The sequence below is a fragment of the Aspergillus eucalypticola genome, assembly GCF_003184535.1.
Source record: "Aspergillus eucalypticola CBS 122712 chromosome Unknown BO83scaffold_18, whole genome shotgun sequence".
NCBI lineage: Eukaryota > Fungi > Ascomycota > Eurotiomycetes > Eurotiales > Aspergillaceae > Aspergillus > Aspergillus eucalypticola.
In genome coordinates, this window is record NW_020290292.1 from 282950 (window position 1) to 308148 (window position 25199).

The following is a 25199-nucleotide window of genomic DNA, read 5'->3' on the forward strand; positions in this document are numbered from 1 at the left end:
GTAGCAATCAAACAAAGAAATGAGTAACCCTCCCGGGGCCTGTTAGGAAGCGTAAGAGGATGAGGAAGTGGGAGAGGAAAATGGAGGAAGAAGACAAAGCGGTGGTAAACAACAATAATAATTCCTAGCCCAAAGCGCTGTTTAACGTATCGCGAAACCAGTTGTGCCCCCCTGCTCCTTTTTGCTTCTACAAAAATGGGGCCCGGTGGGTTTGCAAACCACTCAAACACCGCTGGTTTTGCTGCTTAATGTTCTGTCGATCTTGTAACGTACCGTGCGTATGAGACGTATCATCTTTACCAGTTGGATACAGGTGATACATAGTAGTTACTGAGTTTACTGCAATTACTGCAAGTTTCTTACCCGCCCGCCATACTGTCCATACCAGGCACTGACATTGGTGAGCCACCGATAAGCTCCCGCGGCTCTCTCTGCATGTGCTTCTCGGAGTTACCAACCAACCGAGCCACTGACTTTCTTCTCTCCTGAGTTGAACCGTCTATCATCAGACATGCACCTTCGCCTCATGCGACTCGCATCACCTTGGATGGGGCATCATGGAAGATCACACTACGGACGCCCTCGTCAATCGTGACGAGCCTGTCCCGGTCATCGCCGCTGGCAAGCACAATGACGATGCCGAGCGATCAAAACCTGGGGTACTGAAGCGATCAGTGTCCAAGGCCGGTCGCTCTCTACAGGATAGGATTTTCTCCAAGTAGGCAAACTCTTAATCATTCCTTCTTATATCGATATCGTGTGACTTACCTTGGCTGACTGAGTCCGAAAACAGGATCTTGGAGCAAGTTATGCCCGTCGAAGATGTCGATGCTGAATCAGTGTCAGTCGGCGACAAACCAATTGCCATCGATAGTAAACGGCCGGCGTTTAGTCTACCTCTGATGGCCAACAATTTCCGCCGATTCAATGCAAGGTAAAAGAGACTCTTCTCATTCTCTGGCTGATTCAAACGCTGATTTCTTTGATAGGATTGGCATCGTTTTCCTGTTTCAAACCCGTGTGGAGCGCCTGCTCAGCTGGAAACAGACCTCCCACACAGTCTCCTTTCTCTTCATCTATTCCTTCGTATGCTTAGATCCCCATCTTCTCGTCATTATTCCATTCGCCGTACTCTTGTTCTTTGTCATGGTGCCTGCATTCCTCGCACGCCACCCTCCACCTCCCTCGACATCCACTTCCAGCATCACCCCTTACTACTCATATGAAGGCCCAGCCCTTGCTCCTGCCAAAACCATTAAGCCAGCGTCGGAGACGTCTAAGGATTTCTTTCGGAATATGAGAGATCTGCAAAACTGCATGGCAGACTACTCCGATGTACATGATGCGACAGTTTCCGCGTTCGCGCCGTTGACAAACTTTTCCAATGAGAAACTTTCATCGACAGTATTTCTTACATGCACTCTAATGGCAGCTCTGTTATTTTTAACCGCCCACCTACTCCCGTGGCGACTGATTCTCCTTGTTGGTGGCAATGCAGCCATTCTGTCAATGCACCCAAGCTTTCCAGACCTGGTACAGAGTCTTGCAGGGGATATGTTAGATCAGACAGCAGAAGAGGGTCCGGCAACGGATAGAAAAGGCCAGGAATCATTTAACCTCGGCGGTGTGGCTATGCCTGCTTCGCCCTCAAAAGCCGTGTCATTGATGGAATCACTGGCCAATATATCCTTGGACTCCTCCCCAGAGGAGCGGGAGGTTGAGGTATTCGAGATCCAATATCGCTCCCTTGCTCCTTATTCTGAATCGCAATGGGAGCATTTTCTCTTCAGTCCTATGCCTTACGATCCGCTCTCCCCCTCACGCATTGCCGGTGATCGTCCTAAGGGCTGTCGATTCTTCGAGGATGTCCAGCCCCCGACTGGATGGGCGTGGAAAGGTAAGAAGTGGGAGTTAGATTTGGACTGTCGCGAGTGGGTTGTGGAGCGCATGATTACAGGAGTTGGCTTCGAGGTCTCCGGTAGTCCATCGGAAAGTGGCATGACCAGTGGCGAGATTGGTGGTTGGGTCTGGGACCTGCCTCCGGCCTCCAACAGATATGAAGAGGCAGTGTCTACGCTAGCATATGATGTCCTCGAGTCATTAAACCCATCGAAAGGACATGATTCTAAGGTCAGAAAGAAAGGGAAAGAAAGGATCTCCCAAGATTATGAGGAGAAGGTGCACACCGGATCCCATGTAACGGGGGAATGGAGAAGGAGACGTTGGATTCGCATCGTGCACCGTGTCAGTTTACCAGCTGCTGATAAGTATGATCAAGCAGCTGAGGACGATACCCGCGATACATGATAACATGTACGATCGCTGAAAGATACTGGCGATGAGATGTATCCATCGAATTGGGGATTATATTCAGATCAACATCGTACATGCCCAGAAGGGCGTTAAGCAAGTGGACATGTATAATCCGACCCACGCAGACCAAGTTGCAATCAATAGCAGTCTCAGGCCCACCCTGATACCGTACGATTACCAGGCTTGTGGCTACCAGGAAGGCTCCACAGCGTTGATGGATTCGCTTCGGGCACTATCGGACACTTATCGATTGTTGTTTTTTCATTCTTGTACCCTACATACACAGTGCAGGTTAATTAGTGGAGACACAAGGTAGACCTCTCCTTGTTGAAATATCTTCACACTATTTAGGATTAAATCTGGGTTCCTTGTATAGACTTCTTTCATAGTAATAGTTGCCATGTGAAACCTGCCAGATGCTGGCACTAATGTGGGGAAGCGACCGCATGCGGTTTAAGTCCTGCCTAAGGCAGCAGGGTGTGTTTCGGAGGCAACGCCGATGATCCGCCGTTGCGATAAGATTGAAGGCGGACTTGGGGGCTGACAGCTTCCAATACCTTGCTTCCTCTGGACAGTCCCAGTGTCCCAGGATACCCATCCCTCGATATCTTCCTCCAATGCCGGTTGAACAGCACTATGGAGCAGTCATCTCCTGCAAGTGGATATGGGTAGGTCATAAATTGGGAGCGACCACAATGATTATGTTGGAGTTACTAGTCGTGGTTCATTGACATATTTCTATGTTACTAGGACTCGCGCGGGGCGCGGCTGTCCCCATGTGCTATGGGATACATGTCTACCATACCCGCAATTGTCATCTCAATTGCTGTACTAGGCTACGTACTCCGTAAAGTGTCGATTGCAAAGCGTCCCCAATGGACCAAGCCTTTCGTTCCAGAGCAGCCTATGACCTCTGACTTGCCAATTGATGGCTCAAAACAACAATTGGGCTGGGTGATAACCCTGTTTGCCATCTCATTGGTAGGGCTATCATCAGAACTTATTAAAGTAGTCCTTCTGGGGTGGTCGTCCAATCTTTCTCTTTTGATAGCCTGGGTAAGCCAAGGGTGTCCCTGCAGGGAGTCGTTACACTGACGCTCAAGTAGATGGCCGCAACTTGTTTGATCGCAATAGCCCGTCCGAGGTCTTGCCCTCTTGCTTTACTCAGTTTCTTTATTAGCATACTGGCAGTAGAGACCGCCTCTATAACGATCTATGATGCGCATGAATCTACCCTCGCCCCTCATTATGTCGCAGCCGGTACTGCTTTGGTTGGATGTCTTGCAATCCTCGTGATGCCGCTTCGAGGTCCTTTACTTCCCTGCATGGATATTGGTGCTGTTGGCCAACCCCCATCCAGTAAATACCGCAGCCCCGAGGACAATTTACGGCTCTGGCAATTTCTGAGCGTGTCGTGGATGGCCCCGTTGATCTCCATTGGCAGGAAGAGGCAGTTACAAGAGGAAGATGTTTGGTTCTTAGGATTTGAATTTCAGCACCGCAAGCTACATGAGAAGTTTCGCCGACTAAAAGGGTCTGTTATTGTCCGACTGCTACAGGCTAATGGAATCGACGTCCTGATAATTACCACCATTGCCATTGTGCAGATGCTTTGCGGTCGGTCTTCGATATAACACACACCCTAATGTGATATTGCTGACGAAGTAGTAGATTTTTCTACACCGGTATTACTTCAGCAGTTGCTAAAAGCCATGACTGACCGTGGCTCGTCAAACCGTGTTGCCTTGACATATGCTTTGCTGTCTCTTCTCCTTCGCTTGATTGCCGCGCAGTCGCAAGTGCTAAGTCTGTGGTATGGGAGACGTAGCTACGAGAGAAGTCGAGGCGAGATGATCATGATGGTATATGAAAAAGCTCTTTCTAGAAAGAATGTGTTCGATCAGCAATTGGTCGACAAAGCAGAGGGGGATGGGGTGCAAGATGAAGATAGCACTGCTTTGGGTGCGCAGCCGGAACAGCGCAAGTGGTGGCAATTCTCCGTCTTTCGACGAGCCACGCGCAAAGCAAAGGCCAAAGAAACTGCTTCTATGGGTAAGATATTCAACCTTTTGCGCGGGGATGTCTACGAAGTGGCCCAGCGTTTCTGGGAGATCGACACGTTGGTCGATAAGCCCCTAGGGCTAGTTATTGCGGTTGTGCTGGTATGGAAACTGCTTGGCCCTTCGTGCTTCTTGGGTATTGTGGCAGTTTTGATCGCGCAAGTTCTGAACGCATTTGTCACTCGTGTCCTGCTGCAAAAAGAACGGGTTCGCCGACTTGCAACAGATGGTCGACTACAGGTCTCCTCCCAGTTTGTGGAGGCGCTGCGTCATCTTCGGTGGTATGGATGGCAGAATCACTGGTTGCGCCAGGTTATGGACGCCAGACAATCTGAACTGAACCTTCGTATTGTCACCATGCTATGGGGTATCGTTATCCGGTTCATCAACACCTTCGCCAGTGGCCTCTTCCCTGTAATAGCGCTATACGCATATACTCTTTTGGCGGGAAACCCATTACGCATCGACGTTATCTTCCCTGCTCTACAACTCTTCACTATGCTCGAGACTCGTCTGAGGGACATCCCGAGTCTCATAACGGTGCTGATCAATGCGTCCATCGCTATGGAGAGAATTGAGGACTTCATGGCTGAGCCAGATAAGGAGCAGACGGAGGTCATCGAGACCGAGCCAGCATCAATTCAGCTGGACCATTGCTCTTTTGCCTGGCCTGGTAGACAGTTGCAAGTCCTTCGCGAGGTCGACCTGAGTGTACCAACAGGGCTAACCGTTGTGTATGGCAAAGTTGGAGCTGGTAAAACGGCTCTACTCCAAGCCTTGCTTGGCGAACTGGACAGACTCGCTGGTGTTTCATACGTACCAAATGAAATGATTGGATACTGTGCCCAGACCCCCTGGCTGCAGAGCATGAGTATACGAGACAATATTCTGTTCTCTTCACCATTTGATGCGCAACGTTACAGACGGGTGCTGGATGCGTGTGCCTTGTTACCTGATCTGTCTAACTTCAAGCATGGAGATTTGACCTTTGTGGGTGAAAACGGGGTCGGTCTCTCTGGTGGACAGAAGGCACGGGTGGCTCTTGCACGGGCGATGTACAGCACTGCCAGGATACTGTTCCTTGATGACCCCCTGTCAGCTCTGGACCACAACACAGCCGAAACTGTCGCTCGCAAATGCTTCTCAGGTCCCTTGATGCAGAATCGTACAATTGTGCTGGTCACTCATAGAATTCACCTGGTTCGACAGATGGCAGATCAGATTGTCCTCATACAGAAGGGCCGCGCAGTTGTCGAAGATAAGCATGAGCTCTCGTCGCATGAGAGTGGTCAATCGGAATCCAGCTCGTCCGATACTCCATCTAGTACTGAATCTGAGAGCGAAACGGCACCCACCGACGAGACTGCTGCAGTGCCGACAAAGTTCATAGAAGAAGAGCATCGAGCAGAATGGGGTGTCAAAGCTAGAGTGTATTGGAAGTACATCAGAGCCAGCAAGTACAGATGGTGGATAACCCTGATTCTCGTGCTTGCTGTGTACCGGTTCACATCCGTGGGACAATCCTGGTTTTTGAAGGAGTGGGGAGAAGCCTACAATGAAACACTTCTATTGTTCGGATACTCCGGTACGAACAAGAAGTCGTTCTCGGGGGACTGGATAACACCGTCGGCCATGGTGAAAATGCTCGACTGGAGACCTTCCAACCCCATTGACGAATTCCCGGCACCAGTTGAAGATGTCCGTCCGTGGCTGCTGGCCTTCTTCATCATCACCACTTTCCAATCAGTCGTCCTCCTGGTTGCGCAACTTGTGATGCTTGTGATGGTCTATAGTGCAGGAAAGACGCTTTTCCAGGAAGTCATGGGGCGAGTGAGCCATGCTACCTTTCGGTTCTTCGATGTGACTCCCATTGGCCGATTGATGAATCGCTTGACCTCGGACATCGGCGTTGTTGATGGAAATATCAGCGAACAGTTCCAAATGATTGCCTTCCAGGCTATTACTTGGATTTCATCTATTGTTGTGATCGCCTCAGTGACACCGACCTTTCTCGGATTCTCACTTGTACTAACGGCAGCATTTGTCATGGTTTTTCTGCGTTTTCTACCAACGTCGCAGAGCCTTCGGCGGTTAGAGATGGTGTCACTAAGCCCATTGATATCTAATTTCGGTGAACTGCTTCACGGCCTGACCACCGTTCGCGCATTCCATGCCGAAGGGCGCTTTCAAGATCGAGTCATCGCAGTAGTGGATAAATTCCAAGGAATGGACCACTTCTACTGGTCTCTCCAGAGCTGGCTCATGTATCGATTCGAGAGCCTCTCCGCTTTCTCGACATTCTGCCTTACCGTCCTGGCCTTGTACACGAGCGTCTCGCCGGGTCTAGCAGCGTTCGTGCTCGTAGCAGCCAATAACTTCGTCGCGTCTACCCATGCCCTGTGCAAGCAATATGGCCAACTGCAAATGGATTTTGTCTCAGTTGAGAGGGTAGACGAGCTGCTTCACGTTGAGCAAGAATCACCTGGAACGATAGACCCCCCTGCATCATGGCCCAAGTTCGGCCGTGACATCGTTTTCGAGGACGTGACCATTCGCTATGCGCCTCACCTGGATCCTTCACTCAGAAATGTTTCTCTGCGCATCCCAGGGGGCTCCACGACAGCTATAATCGGCCGAACCGGTAGCGGCAAGTCCACACTGGCCGTGTCGCTACTAAGTGTCATCCGTCCCGACTCGGGACGCATCGTTATCGACGATTTGGACATCACACAAGTCAGTAAACAAGCTCTACGCACCCGAGTCACATTTGTTGCGCAGGACCCAGTTCTCTTCCCCGGAAGCATCCGCTTGAACCTCGACCCAGTAGAGGAGTACTCTGACGCAGAGTGTGCAGACGTCCTGAAACGAATCTGCAGTCGACACGGCTGGAGTCTTGAGACGCACGTTGAAGCTGGCGGACGGAACCTCAGCCAGGGAGAACGCCAGCTAATTGGTCTCGCGAGAGCTGTGTTGCGCCGAAGCTCTATTGTCATCCTGGACGAAGCGACTGCCTCAATTGATCATGAAAGTTCACTCGAAATCCAGCAAGTGCTACGCGAGGAGATGAGGGAGTCGACCGTAATCACCATCGCGCATCGTCTGGAGGCCATCAAAGACGCAGACTACTATATCATGCTGGACCAGGGACGAGTATCCAAGCAGGGATTCGTGAAGGATATGTAAGTATCCGATAGACAGATACGTAGAGAGAAGAAGGAAGCTTTTCCATTTCCATTGCCAGCGAATACATCACAGTAAAAGCCAATGCAGAAACTTTTCCCTCCATAAACGCCCGCTATTCATCTTGAACCGAGACTCCCACAATCTCCTACGCTGAACGCAGGCATAAACCACGAGATCAACTCCGCGGGAAATAAAAAACAATTCCCATCAACTCCCACCAACATCCCATATTCATCGAGTCGAGTCATGAATACACTCCCCCATCACACGAAAATGTACGCAAAAACCACCCACATAACCCAGATGACAGCCAAATCCTGAAAAACAATACTATCATCCAGCGCACGCATTTCCGAACCACTCTCGGAAGTATGACTAGCGTCACTTGTCTTGACCGGGGTAGTTTCTGTCTCAGGATCACCGTTCCCCACACCCGTAGATGATGTCGGAGTGCCCGTTTCAGTGGTAATGGTTGTGACGGTCTCTGGTGCTGCGACTTCTGTAAATCCACTGGCATAGATAGTCGAGGTAGAGGTTGACAGAGGCCCGTCATGACCACTACCACCAGCAGCAGCAGCAGCGGTAGGACTTTCCATAGTGGAAGTAGGATCAGAGGACAAAGTAGAGAAACCCATATCCTGTATGGAGAAGGAGGATGGGGGCATTCTTCCCGGATCAGAGCACGCACGATTACGTAGAGCGCTTTTGTCTTCCTGCTTGGTTGCAGTTTCGGTTGCAGATGGAGAAGTAGAGGTCATGCTCAGCAGCTTGATCAGGGTGAATGATGGTTTAGATGTAGATGAAGCCTTTCGCATATGAGTAGCCGGCAGAAGAGGAGGAACAATGGGGAGCGTAGGGCCAGCGGATGGATCTTCCTTTGGAGTGAAGAGAGGATAGCCGTATTCTTCTTGCTCATCGTTGTCAGGATAGTCGTCGTCAAAGTATTCGTCATAGTATTCGCTAAAGTCGTCGTCAAAGTCTTTGTCGGTGTCTTCATCCTCGACATCCTGGTCGAAAGTATCCTCTGCACCATTGGAATCGTCCAAAATCTGGCCGTTAACCTCATTCTCGTCATCGCAGAGAATAGTCTCCGGCACAGAGACAGGAACAACATCTCTGGACTTCTTAATGATGGCATAGCCGGTTCCATTGAAGGCGCAGAGAGCGTCGCCAGCTGATGAGGTGGTTTCATAACCTGCTCTTTCATTAGTACTGAGTGGGTTAAATACATTTTGGGGGTAAGTACAAGTAGCTTTCTCCTCATAGCCTTCTGGGAGTAGGTCCTTCAGACTATATATTCCATTGCTGTGAGTATCACTCCTGTTAGTTAGAAGGAAGAAGCCCAGCGTACAAGAGGTTGCATGAACTGATCTCCAGTGTGCTGAGATGCACAAGTGATGATAGTCGGGCCCTCAAGGGAGCCGGAAGCGCAGTAGCTGCCGCCGGGCTTGGAGCAGACGAGCGAGTTAGTCTCAGGGTCACTATTGTTTCGTTTCATTTTGGTTAATTATCTGGTTCTTTGTAAGATATATAGGGAGAGGGTAGGCAGACTATGCTATCTGCGCAGCGGCAGTGAGCAGGAGTGCCAGTAAGGTGATTAGGGCAAGGAAGTTGGGAGCCATGGTGATGGTCCTGATCCTGGCGTTGGGATACTGGCGTTGTTTGGGATAGAGGAGATGAGAAGGATAAGGGGGAGAGAAGGAGTAAAGAGGTCTGGAGAACTACGCAGTTTGGATGTTTATGTTTCTATGTGAACGCGCCAGGCGTCTTCAACGCGTCTGTGGATAGCTTCGCGACTTGTGTTGCATATAATGCAGTGAATGGACATGCTAATGGCTCATGTTGTTTGTGTTTGAGCTCACATGGTAGCATAACTAATGTGATAATGTTCATAAGCAGGAACGGCAAGTTGGATGACCAAATCAAGTGTATTAGCATTTGCGACCTGTGCCAGACATGCACAGATGGAGTCTATAAGATGGTATAACCGCAAAAGCAGAGACAATTCGGACGTGGTCCAACAATCCAGCCGCAAGCAACTTTTTATCCCAAATCAGCCCTGTCAAAACGCCATACTCGCCGATAGAAATGCATCAATTCAAATCCCGATCATGACCGGCTCTGCTGCAACTTGCGGATCCTCCGCTTCAGGTCTCCTTCCGTCTGCTGCATCGGGTTCAATTTCCGGTCGCGAGCCATGGCCGAGTAGTTGTCTCCGTGCTTCTCGATCAATCTCGTCACCCACTCCTGCTCTCTGGAGCTCTGATGGCGCGGCTTCTTCGCCCGGACGGCCACTCCCTCCTGCGCAGCTTGGCGCTCGAGTTGCTCAACAATACCATTTCCGGAGGCGGTTTGGCGGGGTTGTGTGACAATCTCATTACTCGACAGCTCGTTCAAGGGGTCGTTCAGCGGGTTGTTGCGCTTGACCTTGCGTCCGGCGATTTCGACCTCTTCATCGGCCGCACCGCGAATCACACGCAGAATCTTGCCGGTCTCCGGATCACGCTCAACCTTAATTTCGCTTGTGGCAGTTTGCTTGGCGAGCGCCTCGGTGCTGCTCTTGATGTACAAGGAATCTTCGGGCTCTCCTTGGATACCGTCCGCGGTTGCGCGCTTCTGAGAACCACCGGAGGGAGCATTGAGGCGGTGGACGAGACCCAAGCGGCGGTAGTTTTGGGTGAGGGTTTGCTTGCGGTCCCTATCGAGAGCAGTATTAGTATACAGTCCAAAGGTAACTCTTCTTCCTGGTTTGTTCTGTCACATCATAAACGTACCAGTTTTCCGCAATGATAGCATTTCCCAAGACATTGATCTTCTTCTTTCCGCTCTTGAGGAGACCGGCTCTCTTGGCCTTGGCCTTGGGCAAAGAAGATCTCTTCTTCTTGGCTTGTCTGATGTTAACCATGGTGCCAGATATGGAATTGGAATATCAGAAGTGGGGTGATGTATTCAAAGGACCGGAATTGAAGCTCAAAAAATTGCGGCGACAGAAAACGGATCTTATCGAGTTTGCATGTTTGCACTGATAGGGGCTTGGCGTGTTTGCTGCAGGGTCCCGATACGGCGATAACAAATCAAAGCCGGGATTTGGAGGTCCGAGAACGGCGCATCATGTTTATCTCACCGGCAGCTATTCCCTCTTGTTTCTCTCTTTCTTTCAAGTCCTCTTCTACTACTGTCTGGGGTAGCCTACAATTGATTAATTGCTACTATGGCACCCTCTTTCCTGGCTCCGGCTCGGCGCATGGGCCTTGCGCTCGCCGCGGGTCTCGTTCTCTTCTCCGCACTTGCTGTTGCGCATGATGCTATCTCTGTAGGGGACATGTCCGTGGGACAAATTGAGGAGGAGTTGCAGGTACGCCCGTGCCCCCTTGCATCCTTGATGTTCTGTCTGGGATGGAGAGCCATCGATCTCCCCATGACCCCCTCAACATACCCATTGTGTACTAATGCCATGTAGAACTGCCCTCTCGTCGAGTCCCTCAATGAGCATAAACGCGCCGCAGCCCCCCAAACAACCAGCTTGACGTCCAAGATCTTCTCCATCCTCTTCCCCGGCAGCCCTGCAGTCAATGCTATCCTGGCGACGATCTACATCTCCGGCCCACCCAGTATGTGACTTCTCGCATTCTACCTCCAACAATCATAACCATGTCCCTCCGCACTAGACTTCCTCCTGGCCCTATGCCCTCCAAACATCGACCCTTCCTCCCTGTCCGTCATGGTCGCCTTCGCCGTAGGCGGCCTCCTAGGCGATACCATCTTCCACCTGCTCCCTGAGATCTTCCTCGGCGAAGACTCCCCCGACCACGTCCGCTTCGTGATGGTCGAACCGAACCGCAACCTCCTCCTAGGCCTCGGGATCATGGTGGGCTTCTTCACCTTCGTCGCAATGGACAAAACCCTACGTATCGCCACCGGAGGAGCAGGACACGACCACTCCCATGCCCACGCCAACAACGATGACCACAAACCCACAGGCACCACAACCGGCGCCTCCCCGCAACCCTCCACCTCGCTCAAACAGCGCAAGCCCGCAAGCAACAGCACCACCACTCCCCAACTCACCGAGGAGGACAACGACGACAATGACGAGAAGGAAATCAACCCGAGCGTCAAACTGGGCGGCTACCTCAACCTAATTGCCGACTTCACGCACAACATCACCGACGGCCTCGCCATGTCCTCCTCCTTCTACGCCTCCCCGACCATCGGCGCAACCACCACCGTCGCCGTCTTCTTCCACGAAATCCCCCACGAGGTCGGCGACTTCGCCCTCCTCATCCAATCCGGCTTCTCAAAACGCAAAGCCATGGGCGCCCAGTTCATCACAGCCATCGGCGCCTTCCTCGGCACTTTCATCGGAATCGCAGTCCAAGAGCTCGGCGGGAATAGCTCCACCACAACAATCACCGATAATAGCCTGCCATCCGGTCTCCTCGGAACCAGTCTCACCTGGGGTGATATGCTCCTCCCCTTCACAGCGGGGACCTTCCTCTACGTGGGAACAGTCTCCGTTATCCCGGAGTTGTTGGAAACGGGCAAGGATAAACGCACGGAGATTAAGAAGACCATTGTGCAGTTCTTGGCTGTTATGGTTGGGGCTGGGATTATGCTTGTGTATGTTTCTTTTGTTTTTTCCCCCCTTCCTATCCCTTCCTTCTTCTTCTTCTTCTTCTTCTTCCCTTGGTATGACGTGCCGTGAATTCTGCATCGCTAACGCTTCTCATAGCATTTCCTGGGATTAGATCACGAGGCCTAACGTGGTAGCTCGATTGATTGACTATTATGAGAAGCATTTCATGTTGAAAGATGAGAGATGAGATGGCATATGGATATAGAATTCAGTAAATAAAAGATGGTGTGGACCATCAAAGAATAGACAATCAATTTAATATGATCGAGGTTCTTATTAGATGACTACTCGCAGTATCATACTACCACATACTAAAGAGTTCAAAACCTCTGACATAAGTATTGCCTAGATCGACCGTACTACTACATCATAATTATGAGCCCATTGAACAGTTAATATTAGTACTACGTATGGCACACTATGGGCGAGTGAAATGTATAGCAAATGGACATATGACGTAGTTATAATAGTATAGTAGTTGTAAGCTACTCAGCCAGAAACACCAGAACCACTAAGCGCCCAGCGCGCGGACGTAACATGAGACTAACTCCCCAGGCAGATGTAGATGGATAGGTGAGTAGACGTGGATCGTCAACTATTATAGTCTAATTAAAGCAAAGTAAAGTAAAGCAAAGCAAAATACATTCTTCATTCCGGTCTATTGTTGGTGTTCGCTTCATGTGAAGTCATATCGTAATAGGAATCTATCATGCGTAATCACTCGTTATAGTGATACACCTGTGGGCATGGCGTTAGTGGGGTCAATCAGATGAAAGAAGGAAGAAGGGGGGGGGACATACAAAATAATCAGGTAAGCCGTAGACGGAATATCCCAGTCGCTTCGCCATCTTAGCGAAGCCCTCCGTCTCGACAAGGTGATAGAATGGGAAGGCCGGGAACATGGCGCCGTCGCGATGCACATCCGCCTTAACAAGGAGTGCGGTTCCACCGACGCCGTCAAGTTCCATCTCGCGGCTAGGACGGGGCGCCCCGGTATTTGCCATGTAGGCCATCAGGGTGCGGTAGGTGGGCATCTCGGCGTATCCCTCAAGGAGAATCTCATCTGGACCCATCATTCCCGCCAGCTCTTGGGCGGTCGAACTGTCGATCCACGAGTTGAAGTCGTAAGGGCGGACGTCCATCTTCTTGGTATCCTTGTTATAGTAGCGCTGAAAGCAGTTAGGAACGATCACGGGTCGATTGTGGGCCGTCAAGTCTTGGATAAGGGTGGCTGGAGTCTCGACAATGTCGGAGTCGAGCCAGAGTACCCAGGAGGTGCTGGGACCGAGGGTGGTGAAGAGGAGGCTGTTGCGGGCGCGACTCATGGACTCACGACGTGCTTTCTGGTTGGACATTTTGTGGCGCTCTTTCTCGTCCTGCGATTGAATGGGCGGGTCGAAGTCCTGGCGAAGGATGCTGATGCTGGCGAAGCGGCTGTCAACCGGACCGGACTGAGTCTCGCTGATGGCCTGTTCCAGCGCGGTGACAGCGGCATCGCCGTCCTTGGTTTTGGGGGCGATGAATCCAATCGAGATAAGCTCGTGTGGGTAGCTCAATTTTACGACATTGTCCCAGAACTCTTGGTAGAAGCGGGCCAATGGGGTCAAAATCAGCACCCGTTCCCCTTTCTTGATAGACTCGCTGGTGCTGCTGAGCTCGTTGAGATTGTAGTGCATCACGGGCGGGGGGGCTTTCTGCCCATCTCCGCGGACGGCTTGAGATTTGAGGAAGGGTTTCGTCGGAGGAGAAAGGGGATGTTCGGCGGCATCTTCTCGTCGTAGCTGCGAGGAGGAATCGGTGACAGGAGCGGCGGCGGCGGAGGAGGAAGGGGACAGCAGGAAGCAAAGGAATCCGAAAGCTAGCAGGGCAGCCAGGAAGACCGTAATGGGGCTTGTGCGACGCATCGAGCGTGCGACGGCCATAGTAGCCGTTTGCTGATCGAGGGAGAAGTAGGAAGTTCGCAATCAAGGTCGTGGTTGTGGTTGTTGTTCTGCGCGATTGGATAAGGCGGCGACGACGGAATCGATCTGGCCCGGCGAGAAGTCGAGAGAGCTCTTTAGCCAGCAATCATAAGGGGAATGATCCGGGCCCCGGACATAGCGGAAGAGACTGTAGAAGGGAAGGAGAGTAAAACGAAGAAGGTTTGAGGTGGATGAGCGGAGGATGAGGCGGGAGAGAAGGGAGGGCAGATTGGAGATGACGGGATGGAACGAACCATGGCCAGATTGAAGCTGGCCGGAAAAAGAACACGCGGAAAGCCCGAACTCTCGTCTCTCTCTCTTCCACTCATTCCTCTTTCCTGCTTACCACAACATCCTGCGTCTCCTACTCACCGATCTGAATCAGCCAAACCTGATTCCTTGGCAGATTAAGACTCCCAGAGTTTTCGACCCATGGATCGTACCAGGTAGTGGAAGGTGCCGCAGTGGCTGCATTGGGCGAGACATCGCCGCATGCGGCCGTTGCACCAGTCTAGATTTGATGAACATCCCTGCTGTGAGACGCGCCACGATCGGGCCCGCTTTATGGGTTGGTTGGAGAAATCCATTCTATTTCTATCGTCTATCACATTACAACGTAGCTTTTCTTCGGGATCTTATTGAAGTCCCGTTCATCTTGATCGTTCGGGTATAGCGAGAGTTCTGTAGCTTCATCGTCGCCTCACGGCAGCCACCGCATCACACCCTCAAATGCAACCAAAGCCATAGCATTCGCCGGGAATGCTCGAAGGAAGCATGGCACAAATCCTCGCCAGTATCCTCTCCACCCTCGTTCCCGATAGACTGCCACTGCAGCATCCTTCCACCACTGGAACTTGCGCTGCCCGTCGCCCAGTGCGCCTCCCATCGGGTCTGTCATGAGGCGTTGCTTCACCACATCAGACGGATACGACGTGATCCAGAAAATTTGCGCGGAAATCCCCCCGGCCCAGAAATTGATGGCAGGGGCAGACATGCTGGTCTTCTCCTTCATTAACCGGGTCAGGACGTCGTAGGAACCCCACCAGAAGAAGAAGAATGACCGGAATACCATGGTCGCGCAAAGTCCACGGTATAATCCAGCAATGCCGTGGGTGCGAAGCTATATAAGTTTCGAGTCAACCAACCAACTCGAGCGCCTTGAGGGTCTGTATTTCTTACCATCTTGCGAACGCAGTCTATAGGTCCACTGTACAGACGTTTGGACTTATCCGCAGAGTACTGGATCTGGAGACGCGCCTTGACGTGCTCCACCGGTGCGGCAATGAAACTGACTGTCGTTCCGGCCATGATGCCTGCAATACCATGACCGAAGCTAGGGAGCGTGTGAAGATCCGTCTGCTTGCCAATGAACGGCATGCTTGCACGAATTTCCGGTTTCGAAAACACATTTTCCAGTAACAGTCGGCGATACAAGGTTAACGAACCCAGCATGCTGTGTTTTGACCCATCAGTCCTTCTGTGTCTTTATGGACAATTTCCAGCAGTCGGGCAAAGCTACTCACACAGAGTCCATGACCATCCAACCGACCAGCGGCGGAGTGGCTCCCTTATACAACCCACTAACACCCTCCTTGCGGACTGTTTGTAGCACGCAGTCCAATGGACCCCGGAAATGCCCATCATGGCTCGTCTGTAAGCGCACCTTGATTGTGTCGAACCTGCGAAATCAATCCATGGTCAATTTGTGACATTATATGGGCGTTGTCCGTCCATAGAGAGGTAGTATAAGTGGTAGGGAAGAGGTAGGAGGAGCGTGATCACGTACGGATGGCCAACTATGGATCAGAATCTGTTAGCGATGGTCACTTCAGGACGAGACGAAAGCTCGAGAGCTATGCTCAGCGCTGGTAAGGACATACCACTTAATTTGGCAATTCCGGAGAAGACTCCTGCTACAAAGCCTTTATAGTCATGCTTCGAGCTGTGGGGCTTTGGCGGACTGTGCTTTGGTGTATCGGCCTCGGTCATATTCCCGGAAGAACGTTGCTCTGGTATCCCGGATGTTGAGGAGGTCGGCAGCGGTGCGGACGTCGACGACATTGTCGACAGTGCAGTGCTCGTATGTCGCAAAAGCCGGTATGTTGCTCCCCCTATTAAGGCTGAGTGGGAGTGTCAATTGGAATTCGGCTGCGTTGGACCGAGGATCAAAAATTCGTGAAGGTCTGTCGGGGTCCGCTATCGGACAAAGCAATGGGCGGGATTAACGAGCGCACGAGAGGTCCATTGATGGTTAAGAGCCACCACTTCTAACAATGATAGGGAATGAGGGGAATAGTTCTCAAGGCATGTAGATGATGGGCAGTTGTAGGAGAGAAAAAGATGCCCTAGCGGAGTAAAAAGGCGAAAGACGGGGAAAGAGGAACAAGCAGAGCAAGAAGATGCGCCCCGCAAAACCCGGCGGTTCGGGGAGCAGCAGCCCAGCTCCGACCGGATAAGCGGCCGATCGGGGGGCAAATGGGTTGGGGGAGCCACTCACGGCGCTCCAATCCATTGCGACTAGTACAACAGATGGAGTACTAAGACTAGTAGTGCAAAGCAGTGGTCACTAGATATGCAGTAATCTTCTACAATTGCAATTAACGAGCAGTCGGCAGGTCAGTGCGACATCATCAACCAGGTGTTGTGTTCTATTGCTTTTTCTGAAGGTTGATCGAACCCACTTCATTGCCTATTTCGCAACGAGCAATGAAACACCTCCCACGTCTTCTATACTGCTTGTCGCTTTCTTTAACCGAATTCTTAGTATATAACAATCTGAGCGAAACGTCGCATTCCAGTCCCACCTCAAGGATGACAGGCTGTTTCTGTTCAATCCATGATAATACAATGCCCGAAATAACACTGTGTCGTAAGAAATAAAAAGGCGCAATACACAGTTCTGGAAACAAGGGAGCGTCGACCCCAGTAGGAAGAATAGCAGAACAGGACAGGAAATACAAATATCCGGGAAAGCCCACGGATCAGCTGCGGGGTATAGTTGCATAATTTCATAATACATAGATGTGGTTTTATGAAATGGTGAAAAGAAAAAGAAGATAAATCGGCACGAACGGCCTCGAAAGAGAGTAGAATCATATCATGCATTAAGCACATAATCGATGCTGCCCTGCAGACCACCGATGGCACTCAATGTAACCTGGAGTCCGAAGTCCGAGGTCTGAGTCATGTCGTAGTACATAACTGTGCTGACAACCAGATGCAAGACGACGGCTGCCGTTGTGGATGGATGGATGGATGGATGGACGACAGCTCTAGAAGCCTTTGAGGGGCTTCATGGCTTTCTGTCGGTTGCGTTCGGTCTCCCGAGCGATTAGCCTGTCCACCATATCTGGGGCCGGCCCAGAGTGTTCTCGAGAGGAGAAGTAGGAGGAGCTAGAGGGGCCCGAGGTCAGATAACCACTGGCCTCTTCCAGCGCCAGCGGGGTTACCGGGCCAGGGCTGCGAAGAGGGTCTAGTCGTGGAGCGGATGGGCCCGGCGATAAGGTTCCAGGAGTCTTGGGCAGGGCAGCGCCATCCACAAAGTCTCGATACTGCCACATTCCATCACGGGAGCCAGAAGACGTGCGATACCCGTGCTGTCGAGGCTGGCGTGGTGAAGAAGGCTGTGCTTGAGTGCTGCCGGATGACTGATAGACGGCAGGATGGAATCGTGGCAAGCTTCCTAAGTGGAAGGCAGGCATGGACTTGGAGGTGCCCTGTCCCTGCGAGCCAGAGGGCTGCGGGGAGGAGGGACGTCCAGCTGGAGACATGGCGGGGGAGATGGCGGACGGGTAGAAAGTTGAGCTGTCAGAACGCATTCTGGACGAGGGTGGACGATGAGGGTGGTGATGACCAGATCGACTGGTCTTGCGATGAAATTCCCTTTCTCGCTGCCCCTCGGGGGTGTGGTCACGATGGGCAAAATAATAGCCTTTATCAAAACGCCCTGTTAGAGGGGTGACGGGAAAGTCCTTATCGCGGAGGGAGGGAGACGGCCTGGGGATGGGAATAGGCCGGGAGGTTGACTGAGTGAGAGTGAGGGTCTCAAGGGGATCTGTTGTGTCTGAGCTTGACGAGTCGGGGGAAGGAGGATTATATGTAGATGAGGTTGCGGTTAACTCCTGGAGCGATGACAACGAAACGCGGGTGGGGTGACCGTGTCTGGCAATGAGACTTTCTAACTGGTCTCGGGCACAGAAGCTGGACGGCCGATAGGAGGGTGACCAGGAGGAGGAAGAGAGATTGGCTAGTGGTAGCACGCGATCAGCACGAATCTTTGGGAATGTGTAGAGGTAGATGCCACACGTGTCAGGTGGGGATCAGTTTTTTTGGATCAGTGCCAACAACTGAAACGCAACAGCAAAGCAAGACTTTGACCAGGCAATAAAGACTAAAAAGTAAGAAGAATGCAGAGGAGCCAATCAGGATGTTGACGTTGGGAGGAGGGCAGTGAGATCTGCCTGAGAGGAGTGGGGAAGGCAAAGAGGCATGGTTGGACGGAAGGTTTAGTGGAGGGGGGAAGGAAGATGAACTGGTGGATTGCAGAAGGAAACAGAGAGGAGAGGAGACTTGAGACTTACTGCTGAGCAATGGCGGAGAGTGACAGGAACTGTGTGAGGAAGGATACAGGGAAGGCGAGGAGAATGAGGCGGACGGAGAAGAAGAGGGTGGAGAGGTAGCCATTGACCCGGGGGGGGTTCCCTTTCCCTTATGAATGATTATTTTTTTTCTCGCTTTCTTGTCCTTCCTTTTGCTTTGTCTGTTGGCCCTTGTTTTTTTTATTACCCTCTTTTTTCTTTCCCCAGTTGTCAGTACCGTAAGTGGATAAGCCGGATGGGACGATGCCAATCCAGGCACCCGCGGATGACTTTTCCCTGACAGTGACAGGTACACTGTGTGTCTCTTCTCCCCAGAATACGTACCCTCCGCGGATGCCGCCGTCGCCGTGATACTATGAGTCAGGGGAAAATCATGCAACTCCCCTCTTTCGGTCGTGCCTCACTCTTGATACTGCCGTCTTTGATTTCTCTCTTTTTTTTGGGACCCTTTCCTCCTCTGTTTTGATCCCGAACTCTACTTTGCCCTGAGCCAAATTTCTTTTTTTTTTCCTTCTCTGCCCACTACCTCACTCCAGACTAAGAAATTCTAATTGATCGTCAGCTTGCGGGGAAACTCAAAACCGTCACAAACAGCAGCCGAACCCATGGCGTCATGGCGGGAGACGCGGGATCCAAAGCCTGGAGAGAGAGGGGCAAAGCGGAGCTCCCACGGTACGGTACGGTATGGTTACCGCCCATCCGGGTTCCACTCCACTCCGCTGCAACAAAAGAAAAGAAAAAGAAAAAAAAATGCCAAAAGTGTAAATGTAAAAGGGTGACGATCTGAGGTGATAGTACACTGGGGAGGCAAAAAGGAAAAAAATGAGGAGAATCATCTACTCACATGGGAGCAGCCTCCTTCTCACCACACACCCTCCAAAAACTGCAATGTTGTTTCTATAGGCCGCACAGACAATCAAGGCCAAAGTCGACTATCGTATTCCACGACGGGAAGGAGGGGTGATTGGTTCCTGAGGAACCGACGGGCACTAGTCGTGATCGGGGCTAGTAAGTACTCACTAGTAACTTACCGCCAGTGGGAGGGAAAGCGGTCACGCTGAGCAAGAAAACGACTCGAGGAATGAGAGCTAGCCAAACAAGGCAAGAATGCAGACGGTGACAATAATATAGCAAGATAATAATTATAAGGTAGGTCACGTTGCAAGGCCAAAGGAAGGAGTCCAAGGCAGGTAAATGCCAGCGAGTGGATGGGTTAACCAGCACGTTCTTGGCAGGTCTGTTTGGAATCCAGTAGGAGACACCAAAAGAAGTATGCCTTGGTCCTGGTCATGCAAATGGATGAACAGGGAGAAATAGATAGTTGCTAGTCAAGCTATGAGTAATTCCGTTCGAGAAGTGAACGATGTCACTCACCTATCAGCCGCCCCAGAAAAGAAAGGCGAAGAAAAGATGAAGTAGAGGTAACTCCTCCGTAAATTCGGAGAAATAGTAAGCAGATGGATTCGGACAAAGGATGAGGTTGGTACAACATAAAAAAGACGACTGCCAGATATCGTCTCCTCTCCTCTAGCATGGACTCCGTGGTTGTTTATATTCACCTCCAGGCTCCTCAGCAGCACTTCCCTCCGCCTGATACCCCTGTTCAGCCGATGAAACCTGTTGTAACCACACGCGGGAAACTCGGGTGACCCGGCCGGCTACCATCGCAGAGGCAGAATGGAGTCAGAGCACACTTCTACTATAACAATACGCTTGAGAACAATGGACAAAGCCAGGATCGCCTGGGCTTGTACGGAATCCGAGCGAGACACTCCCCCTCCCCCAAGTGAGTCCACTGTTGCCCGGGGGGGGTTTTTTTCTTGGTCGAAGCTGATGGGAATCAATCCTGAACGGAGACTGGCTATCGGTCTGGAGGGGATGGCGACACTATCGAGACGCTATCAGGGACTAACTGCTGCTAGCAGGAGAAAGAATACTATCGCTGCGAGTCATCCATCCAGTAGCGCGTTGTAACCCCAGACCCAAACGACTCTCTACGCACAGTCGATCTGCAGCTGCCGGTGTCACAGAGCGCCCTGGCCATCCCCCTTCGAACTGCGGAGAGCAGAAACTAGGGCTGGGAACTTTTTTCATCCTTCCAGTCCACCCCTTCGATCGGTCCAGGCCACAACAACCGAGAAAAATTCAGGATGGTCTAGATAAGACGGTCTACAATGGTCTACCCACCATGCCGTTTAGCATCAACACTTGTCGACTTAGTTCCATTCAAGATGGCTGAAAACCATCACAAAGAATGTGAGAGGGCGAGAGCGTCATTCACGCCGTGCTGAGCGATCAGACGACTTCCTCTAGTCTCCCCTCCATCACACTCGCTCGTCCAAATGCCCCGCCCCAAAATTTTACCAGCGACGCGTCTGGATTCATGATCTGATCTGCTTGGCTACTTGGGGTCTACTTTGCATTGACCTTTTTGCTTGGTGATTCCGGCCGTTTCAGGATTCAATGATGTTGGGTGGAACTTGATTCCCAGAGTGGCAAATGCGGTGTTCCTGGGGCAGGAAAATACCCGTGACGATACAATCTTTGTGGGTTCCATTTGCGCTACAGAATATTATTTACTAGCCAATCTGTCTTTACAGTCTGCCCAATAATCCCTGTTGCCGGATACTTTCGTGTCTGGTCCGTGAAGGCTCATTGTTCCGCCCTGCCGGATAAACCCTCGATCCATGGCGCAGGCACCAGCATAGATCTTACACCAGGATGTCCTGACGAAAATTTATTTGCTCACGGGTCTGGAGGGTAGGCTTCGTCAGACGCAACGTTGCTCCCCCCCGGCAGATCGACTCGAGCTGATTGCGTCCGCTACCTTCGAGTCAGCTACATATTTAGTTACAGACTGGTGGTGGTGACTGAGATGCAGATCAATCACGAGTCACAATGGCTGCTTCAATCAATCAATAACCCCACCATCCACTGTGACTGGAATAACCCCTGCAGGGCTGACTACCTAGGCCGCGCTGGTGCTTCACCTCCTCTGTCACTTGTTGCTCGTCACACCTTCCCCTCCTCTCTTCTATTGCCTTTCTTGGATTTGGCATCAACTTTGGATGGGGGCTATGCTAGACAACGTGCGCGTCCAAGACAACAGATCCCGTGCTACGGTCGCCCCTCTCATCTGTCGATATTAAAGTCGTGTCCTGACTTGCTTATTGGCAAGCATTGACGTCAATGGTCTGAAAAAGGAAGCTGGTCTTTATGCAACTGAAACACTTGCCGGTGTCCTAACGTCCTGAGGCAAAGGATGCCAGATGCGACTTGTCGACGAACAGCCGTTGGTACCAAATCCATCCCTGTCTCTACGCGTGGTCTGGATCCATGGCTGGGAACGTACCTCCAACACTAGTATACACTCCGACATAGCGGCATCCAACAGTGACTGCAGAAGCTTTCACGGGAGCTGCCAGGGCCGAGTCTGTGCGTATGCAGCCTGGTAATGCATCTGTTCCGAGCAGGATCTCCGAAGTGCAGTACATTGTATGAGCGATTTACCATGACCTTATGAACTGGGATCTTATGAATCCACTTGAGTGGATTGTCGCAAAGCCTCGTTGACTCATTCGCATACGGCCCGGCCATGTATAGCCCCCATACCAGGCCCGGGCATAATGTGGGATGTCTTGGTCTGGATGCTTACAGTCAGAACCTAAATATGAGCACGCCAACTAGAACAGCCACACCTACGGGACACCTGACACCAGCTCGGCTGTAGGCACACCACTCTAATTCCCGAACCAACATCTTCCGGATGCGCCCTGATTATGAGCAAGGGTAGCGTCGGCCACCCCAAGCCACCTATCTTTAGCCAATCACTCCTCCAATCTCGGACATGATAGCTTTGCTTCGACCTGACTGCGCTTGGAATCGGATGCTTTGGCGCTCAGACAATAATAGCTTGACTGGGCCATGGCCAATCAGACGATTTGCGGCGGTAATGACCAGACATTATACGTCCGTGCTAGAATACATTCACCGTGGAAGAAGGACGATCACTCAACATCTAGATGATTTTTCAAATCGAGGTGTGTGTGAATCATCTAGAGCTGATAGCATCCCCTCGGTCAATACTGAGAAAATTGCTCCAAAGCCGTGACAAGCGATCCCGGCTAAAAAAACACCAATATATCGAAGCCGCCAAGTACTATCCCGACTCCCCCAACAGCGGATTGAAACCATATCTAAGTCTCACTATCCGGTGTAGTTCTGGAATCTAAACCTACGGGCAACACAGCTCGGAGAACGTCCGCGGCATATCTGGACTGACGCGTGGAATACCGTGTTTGTAATCGATGCCGACGCCCAGAATGCTCGTAGCCCGTATACCCCCCGACCCTCTTCAAGGATTATGCTTTGTAGGGACCCTAGTTTGCTCGATATATTGGAACAGCACATGGTTGGACGCAGGTCGCGTAGTACCCAGCTTGTGACTGGCACACTAATATTACTTAGTGACCAATACCACTAGGACCAACTAATAAGTACCCTTGCCGGGTTTTTCTACGTCCATTGGTAAAACAATGTTCGTGTTTTTTTTCGGGACGTTCTTCTTTCTTCTGGGTTTACCTTGGGAAGTATATTAATGCATCTTCGGCATGCTCATTAACAGGCTAGATAACATATCCCGCACATTGGCAATTGGTAATGATTATGTGGCATTTCGATTGATTGAAGATGATAGCTTTCCCTACAACGCAGAAAGGAATTCCAGCCATGTCCTTGAGACTAGTTGGTGAAGGGTGTATGTGGGGATTGACTTGGCTTATCCGGAGGTTGGTGATTACAGCTGCGGGTGGTGGGGTGAGGTTAGGGTTGCGGAGGAGTGGAGGGTGTTGGGCCTGTGAGGCAGTTATGGAGATAGGGAGGGTATATCCGAGCGAGGTTTACAATGGTTATTGAACTCTTAGTGTGATGGGGGCGGGAGTTTGATATGTGGAAGTAAATGAAATGTGTGAAGTATTTACATTGAAGAGAAAATATACAGTCGGCTAGGCATCTATATAAGCCAGACTCAACCCAACACTCCCGACATTCCATGGTCAATCGGGATACATGTCCCGTTGATAATCTCCGCCCCAGGACCACACGTAATAGACAGACACAGCTCAGCAACGCGGTTGATATCGCACATAGGTGCCGCAGCAGCAGTCATGAGAGCAACGGCCTTGTCCTTTCCTTCCAGGTTGATGTTGGACATGAACGCATCCGCAATGTTCGTCTCCATGCCGCCCATCATCAGCGCATTACATCGGATTCCCTTGTTGCCGTAGTAGGAAGCCGTGTTCTTGGTCAAGCCAACGAGGCCGTGCTTACTAGCGGTATATGCGGCACCTGTCACTTGTCAGTCAATCTATCCAGACATTGGGAATCATCCGGTAAAAAACATACCCGCCATCCAACCCGCCTTTCCTGCAATGGAGACGATGTTGACGATACTTCCATTGACAACTTCCTGAGCAAGCATATTCCGAACAGCCAGTTTGCTCAACAGAAAAGGCGCAGTCAGATTCACAGCCATGACCTTGTCCCACAGCTTCTCGTCCAGGTCACCGACAGCATCGAACTGATCCATGATTCCAGCATTGTTGATGAGAATATCGAGTTTCTGAAATTGCGCGACGATCTCATCGAAAAGGGCTTGCACCTCTGTCGCAGAGGTGATGTCTGTCTTGATGATCTTGAGCCTTGCGTCGCCGGTGGGTCCGGCAAGATCTAGCGACGTCTGACGAAGTCGCTCCTCGTTGACATCGCAGATGACCACGTTGGCTCCGGCAGCGAAGAACCGGGTAGCGATAGCTTTGCCTAGGCCCCCGGCACCACCGGTAACGAGGCAGGTTTTTCCAGTGAGGTTGATGGACATGGTGATTGTTAGGATCTCAATTTGATGCTCTTGTTGGTAATGGTCAGGGGACATCCATGCCCTTTATAGTCCGGGCCCTTGATAGCCATATCCACATGGTCTGACCACTGGAACGCAGGCAGCCGTTTCGCTTCAAGGGGCCATTCTGTGGGTGCGTATAGGCAAGGGCGTAAGGGTTCGGATACTGTTGTTTGGGACATCCGACCGGACCGTTTGTCGTATTTGCGTATTCGGCGGGTTGTGTGGGGTCAGGGGACCATGGGAAATGCCGCGCCTTTTTTATATAGACATTTCTGCCGCCGTATATTGCGTATTTCGTATAGGGTACGATTGATTAGCTGTAGGGGTGTGTTTGAGGTTTGCGGCCACGAGTGACGCGTCGTTGACCCGTCGGAGGCGAGGATTGTTTCAGTTTCGCATGCCGTCCCGGAATATATCATAGGGAGCCCCAGTCCTCAGAGAGTGAGAATCTCATCATGAAGTTCAGTCTCTCGAGTCTGCCTTGTATTCTACCTGGACATTTCATCAATTTTCCACTGCAACTACAGGACATGGTCGAATGACCACTAACCT

At 51.3% G+C, this 25199-nt stretch overlaps 7 protein-coding genes across 7 annotated transcripts; 2 read left to right on the top strand and 5 right to left on the bottom strand.

Annotated features, from left to right (window-relative positions):
• The first annotated feature begins 469 nt into the window (after nt 1-469).
• BO83DRAFT_409440 (putative ABC bile acid transporter) lies at nt 470-7589 on the top strand. The gene is made up of 7 exons (XM_025534134.1): nt 470-718; nt 794-934; nt 990-2267; nt 2861-2981; nt 3064-3369; nt 3420-3930; nt 3985-7589. The coding sequence occupies exons 1-7, from the start codon at nt 558-560 to the stop codon at nt 7554-7556; spliced, it is 6090 nt and encodes a 2029-aa protein (XP_025386399.1). The 5' UTR covers nt 470-557; the 3' UTR covers nt 7557-7589.
• A 230-nt stretch (nt 7590-7819) lies between these two features.
• Nucleotides 7820-9054, bottom strand: BO83DRAFT_400229 (uncharacterized protein; the record flags this gene model as incomplete). Its single annotated transcript, XM_025533383.1, has 3 exons — nt 7820-8751; nt 8803-8839; nt 8908-9054. 3 exons carry the CDS (start codon nt 9052-9054, stop codon nt 7820-7822), a joined length of 1116 nt encoding a protein of 371 aa, XP_025386400.1.
• Nucleotides 9055-9383: 329 nt separating this feature from the next.
• Nucleotides 9384-10508, bottom strand: BO83DRAFT_379836 (nucleolar protein 16). Its single transcript, XM_025531598.1, has 2 exons — nt 10331-10508; nt 9384-10254 (listed from the first exon to the last, which is right to left on the bottom strand). The coding sequence occupies exons 1-2, from the start codon at nt 10459-10461 to the stop codon at nt 9666-9668; spliced, it is 720 nt and encodes a 239-aa protein (XP_025386401.1). The 5' UTR covers nt 10462-10508; the 3' UTR covers nt 9384-9665.
• A 236-nt stretch (nt 10509-10744) lies between these two features.
• On the top strand, nt 10745-12461 carry BO83DRAFT_379838 (Zn(2+) transporter YKE4). The gene is made up of 4 exons (XM_025531599.1): nt 10745-10911; nt 11017-11167; nt 11225-12176; nt 12289-12461. The coding sequence occupies exons 1-4, from the start codon at nt 10768-10770 to the stop codon at nt 12302-12304; spliced, it is 1263 nt and encodes a 420-aa protein (XP_025386402.1). The 5' UTR covers nt 10745-10767; the 3' UTR covers nt 12305-12461.
• Nucleotides 12462-12641: 180 nt separating this feature from the next.
• BO83DRAFT_409444 (mannosyltransferase complex subunit MNN9) lies at nt 12642-16601 on the bottom strand. Its single transcript, XM_025534135.1, has 8 exons — nt 16034-16601; nt 15940-15949; nt 15677-15832; nt 15333-15606; nt 14858-15273; nt 14526-14529; nt 12993-14126; nt 12642-12930 (listed from the first exon to the last, which is right to left on the bottom strand). The coding sequence occupies exons 1-8, from the start codon at nt 16212-16214 to the stop codon at nt 12910-12912; spliced, it is 2196 nt and encodes a 731-aa protein (XP_025386403.1). The 5' UTR covers nt 16215-16601; the 3' UTR covers nt 12642-12909.
• Nucleotides 16602-17298: 697 nt separating this feature from the next.
• On the bottom strand, nt 17299-19099 carry BO83DRAFT_69808 (uncharacterized protein). Its single transcript, XM_025537543.1, has 2 exons — nt 18734-19099; nt 17299-18399 (listed from the first exon to the last, which is right to left on the bottom strand). Exons 1-2 carry the CDS (start codon nt 18834-18836, stop codon nt 17426-17428), a joined length of 1077 nt encoding a protein of 358 aa, XP_025386404.1. The 5' UTR covers nt 18837-19099; the 3' UTR covers nt 17299-17425.
• A 4678-nt stretch (nt 19100-23777) lies between these two features.
• On the bottom strand, nt 23778-24626 carry BO83DRAFT_390339 (SDR family NAD(P)-dependent oxidoreductase; the record flags this gene model as incomplete). Its single annotated transcript, XM_025532852.1, has 2 exons — nt 23778-24097; nt 24155-24626. 2 exons carry the CDS (start codon nt 24624-24626, stop codon nt 23778-23780), a joined length of 792 nt encoding a protein of 263 aa, XP_025386405.1.
• Nucleotides 24627-25199: the final 573 nt, after the last annotated feature.

Excerpts from the sequence above, each read along its gene's own strand:
- BO83DRAFT_409440 (XM_025534134.1), top strand. The coding sequence starts at position 558 with ATGGAAGATCACACTACGGACGCCCTCGTCAATCGTGACGAGCCTGTC. Across the intron at positions 935-989 it reads TTCCGCCGATTCAATGCAAG|GATTGGCATCGTTTTCCTGT; the intron begins GTAAAAGAGACT and ends TTTCTTTGATAG. Across the intron at positions 3,931-3,984 it reads CATTGTGCAGATGCTTTGCG|ATTTTTCTACACCGGTATTA; the intron begins GTCGGTCTTCGA and ends ACGAAGTAGTAG.
- BO83DRAFT_379836 (XM_025531598.1), bottom strand. The coding sequence starts at position 10,461 with ATGGTTAACATCAGACAAGCCAAGAAGAAGAGATCTTCTTTGCCCAAG. Across the intron at positions 10,255-10,330 it reads GCTATCATTGCGGAAAACTG|GGACCGCAAGCAAACCCTCA; the intron begins GTACGTTTATGA and ends TGCTCTCGATAG.
- BO83DRAFT_379838 (XM_025531599.1), top strand. The coding sequence starts at position 10,768 with ATGGCACCCTCTTTCCTGGCTCCGGCTCGGCGCATGGGCCTTGCGCTC. Across the intron at positions 10,912-11,016 it reads AAATTGAGGAGGAGTTGCAG|AACTGCCCTCTCGTCGAGTC; the intron begins GTACGCCCGTGC and ends AATGCCATGTAG. Across the intron at positions 11,168-11,224 it reads CTACATCTCCGGCCCACCCA|ACTTCCTCCTGGCCCTATGC; the intron begins GTATGTGACTTC and ends CCTCCGCACTAG.
- BO83DRAFT_409444 (XM_025534135.1), bottom strand. The coding sequence starts at position 16,214 with ATGTCGTCGACGTCCGCACCGCTGCCGACCTCCTCAACATCCGGGATA. Across the intron at positions 15,607-15,676 it reads TGGATGGTCATGGACTCTGT|CATGCTGGGTTCGTTAACCT; the intron begins GTGAGTAGCTTT and ends GTCAAAACACAG. Across the intron at positions 12,931-12,992 it reads ACGGCTTACCTGATTATTTT|GTGTATCACTATAACGAGTG; the intron begins GTATGTCCCCCC and ends CCATGCCCACAG.
- BO83DRAFT_69808 (XM_025537543.1), bottom strand. The coding sequence starts at position 18,836 with ATGGCTACCTCTCCACCCTCTTCTTCTCCGTCCGCCTCATTCTCCTCG. Across the intron at positions 18,400-18,733 it reads CTCTCCGCCATTGCTCAGCA|CCAATCTCTCTTCCTCCTCC; the intron begins GTAAGTCTCAAG and ends TGCTACCACTAG.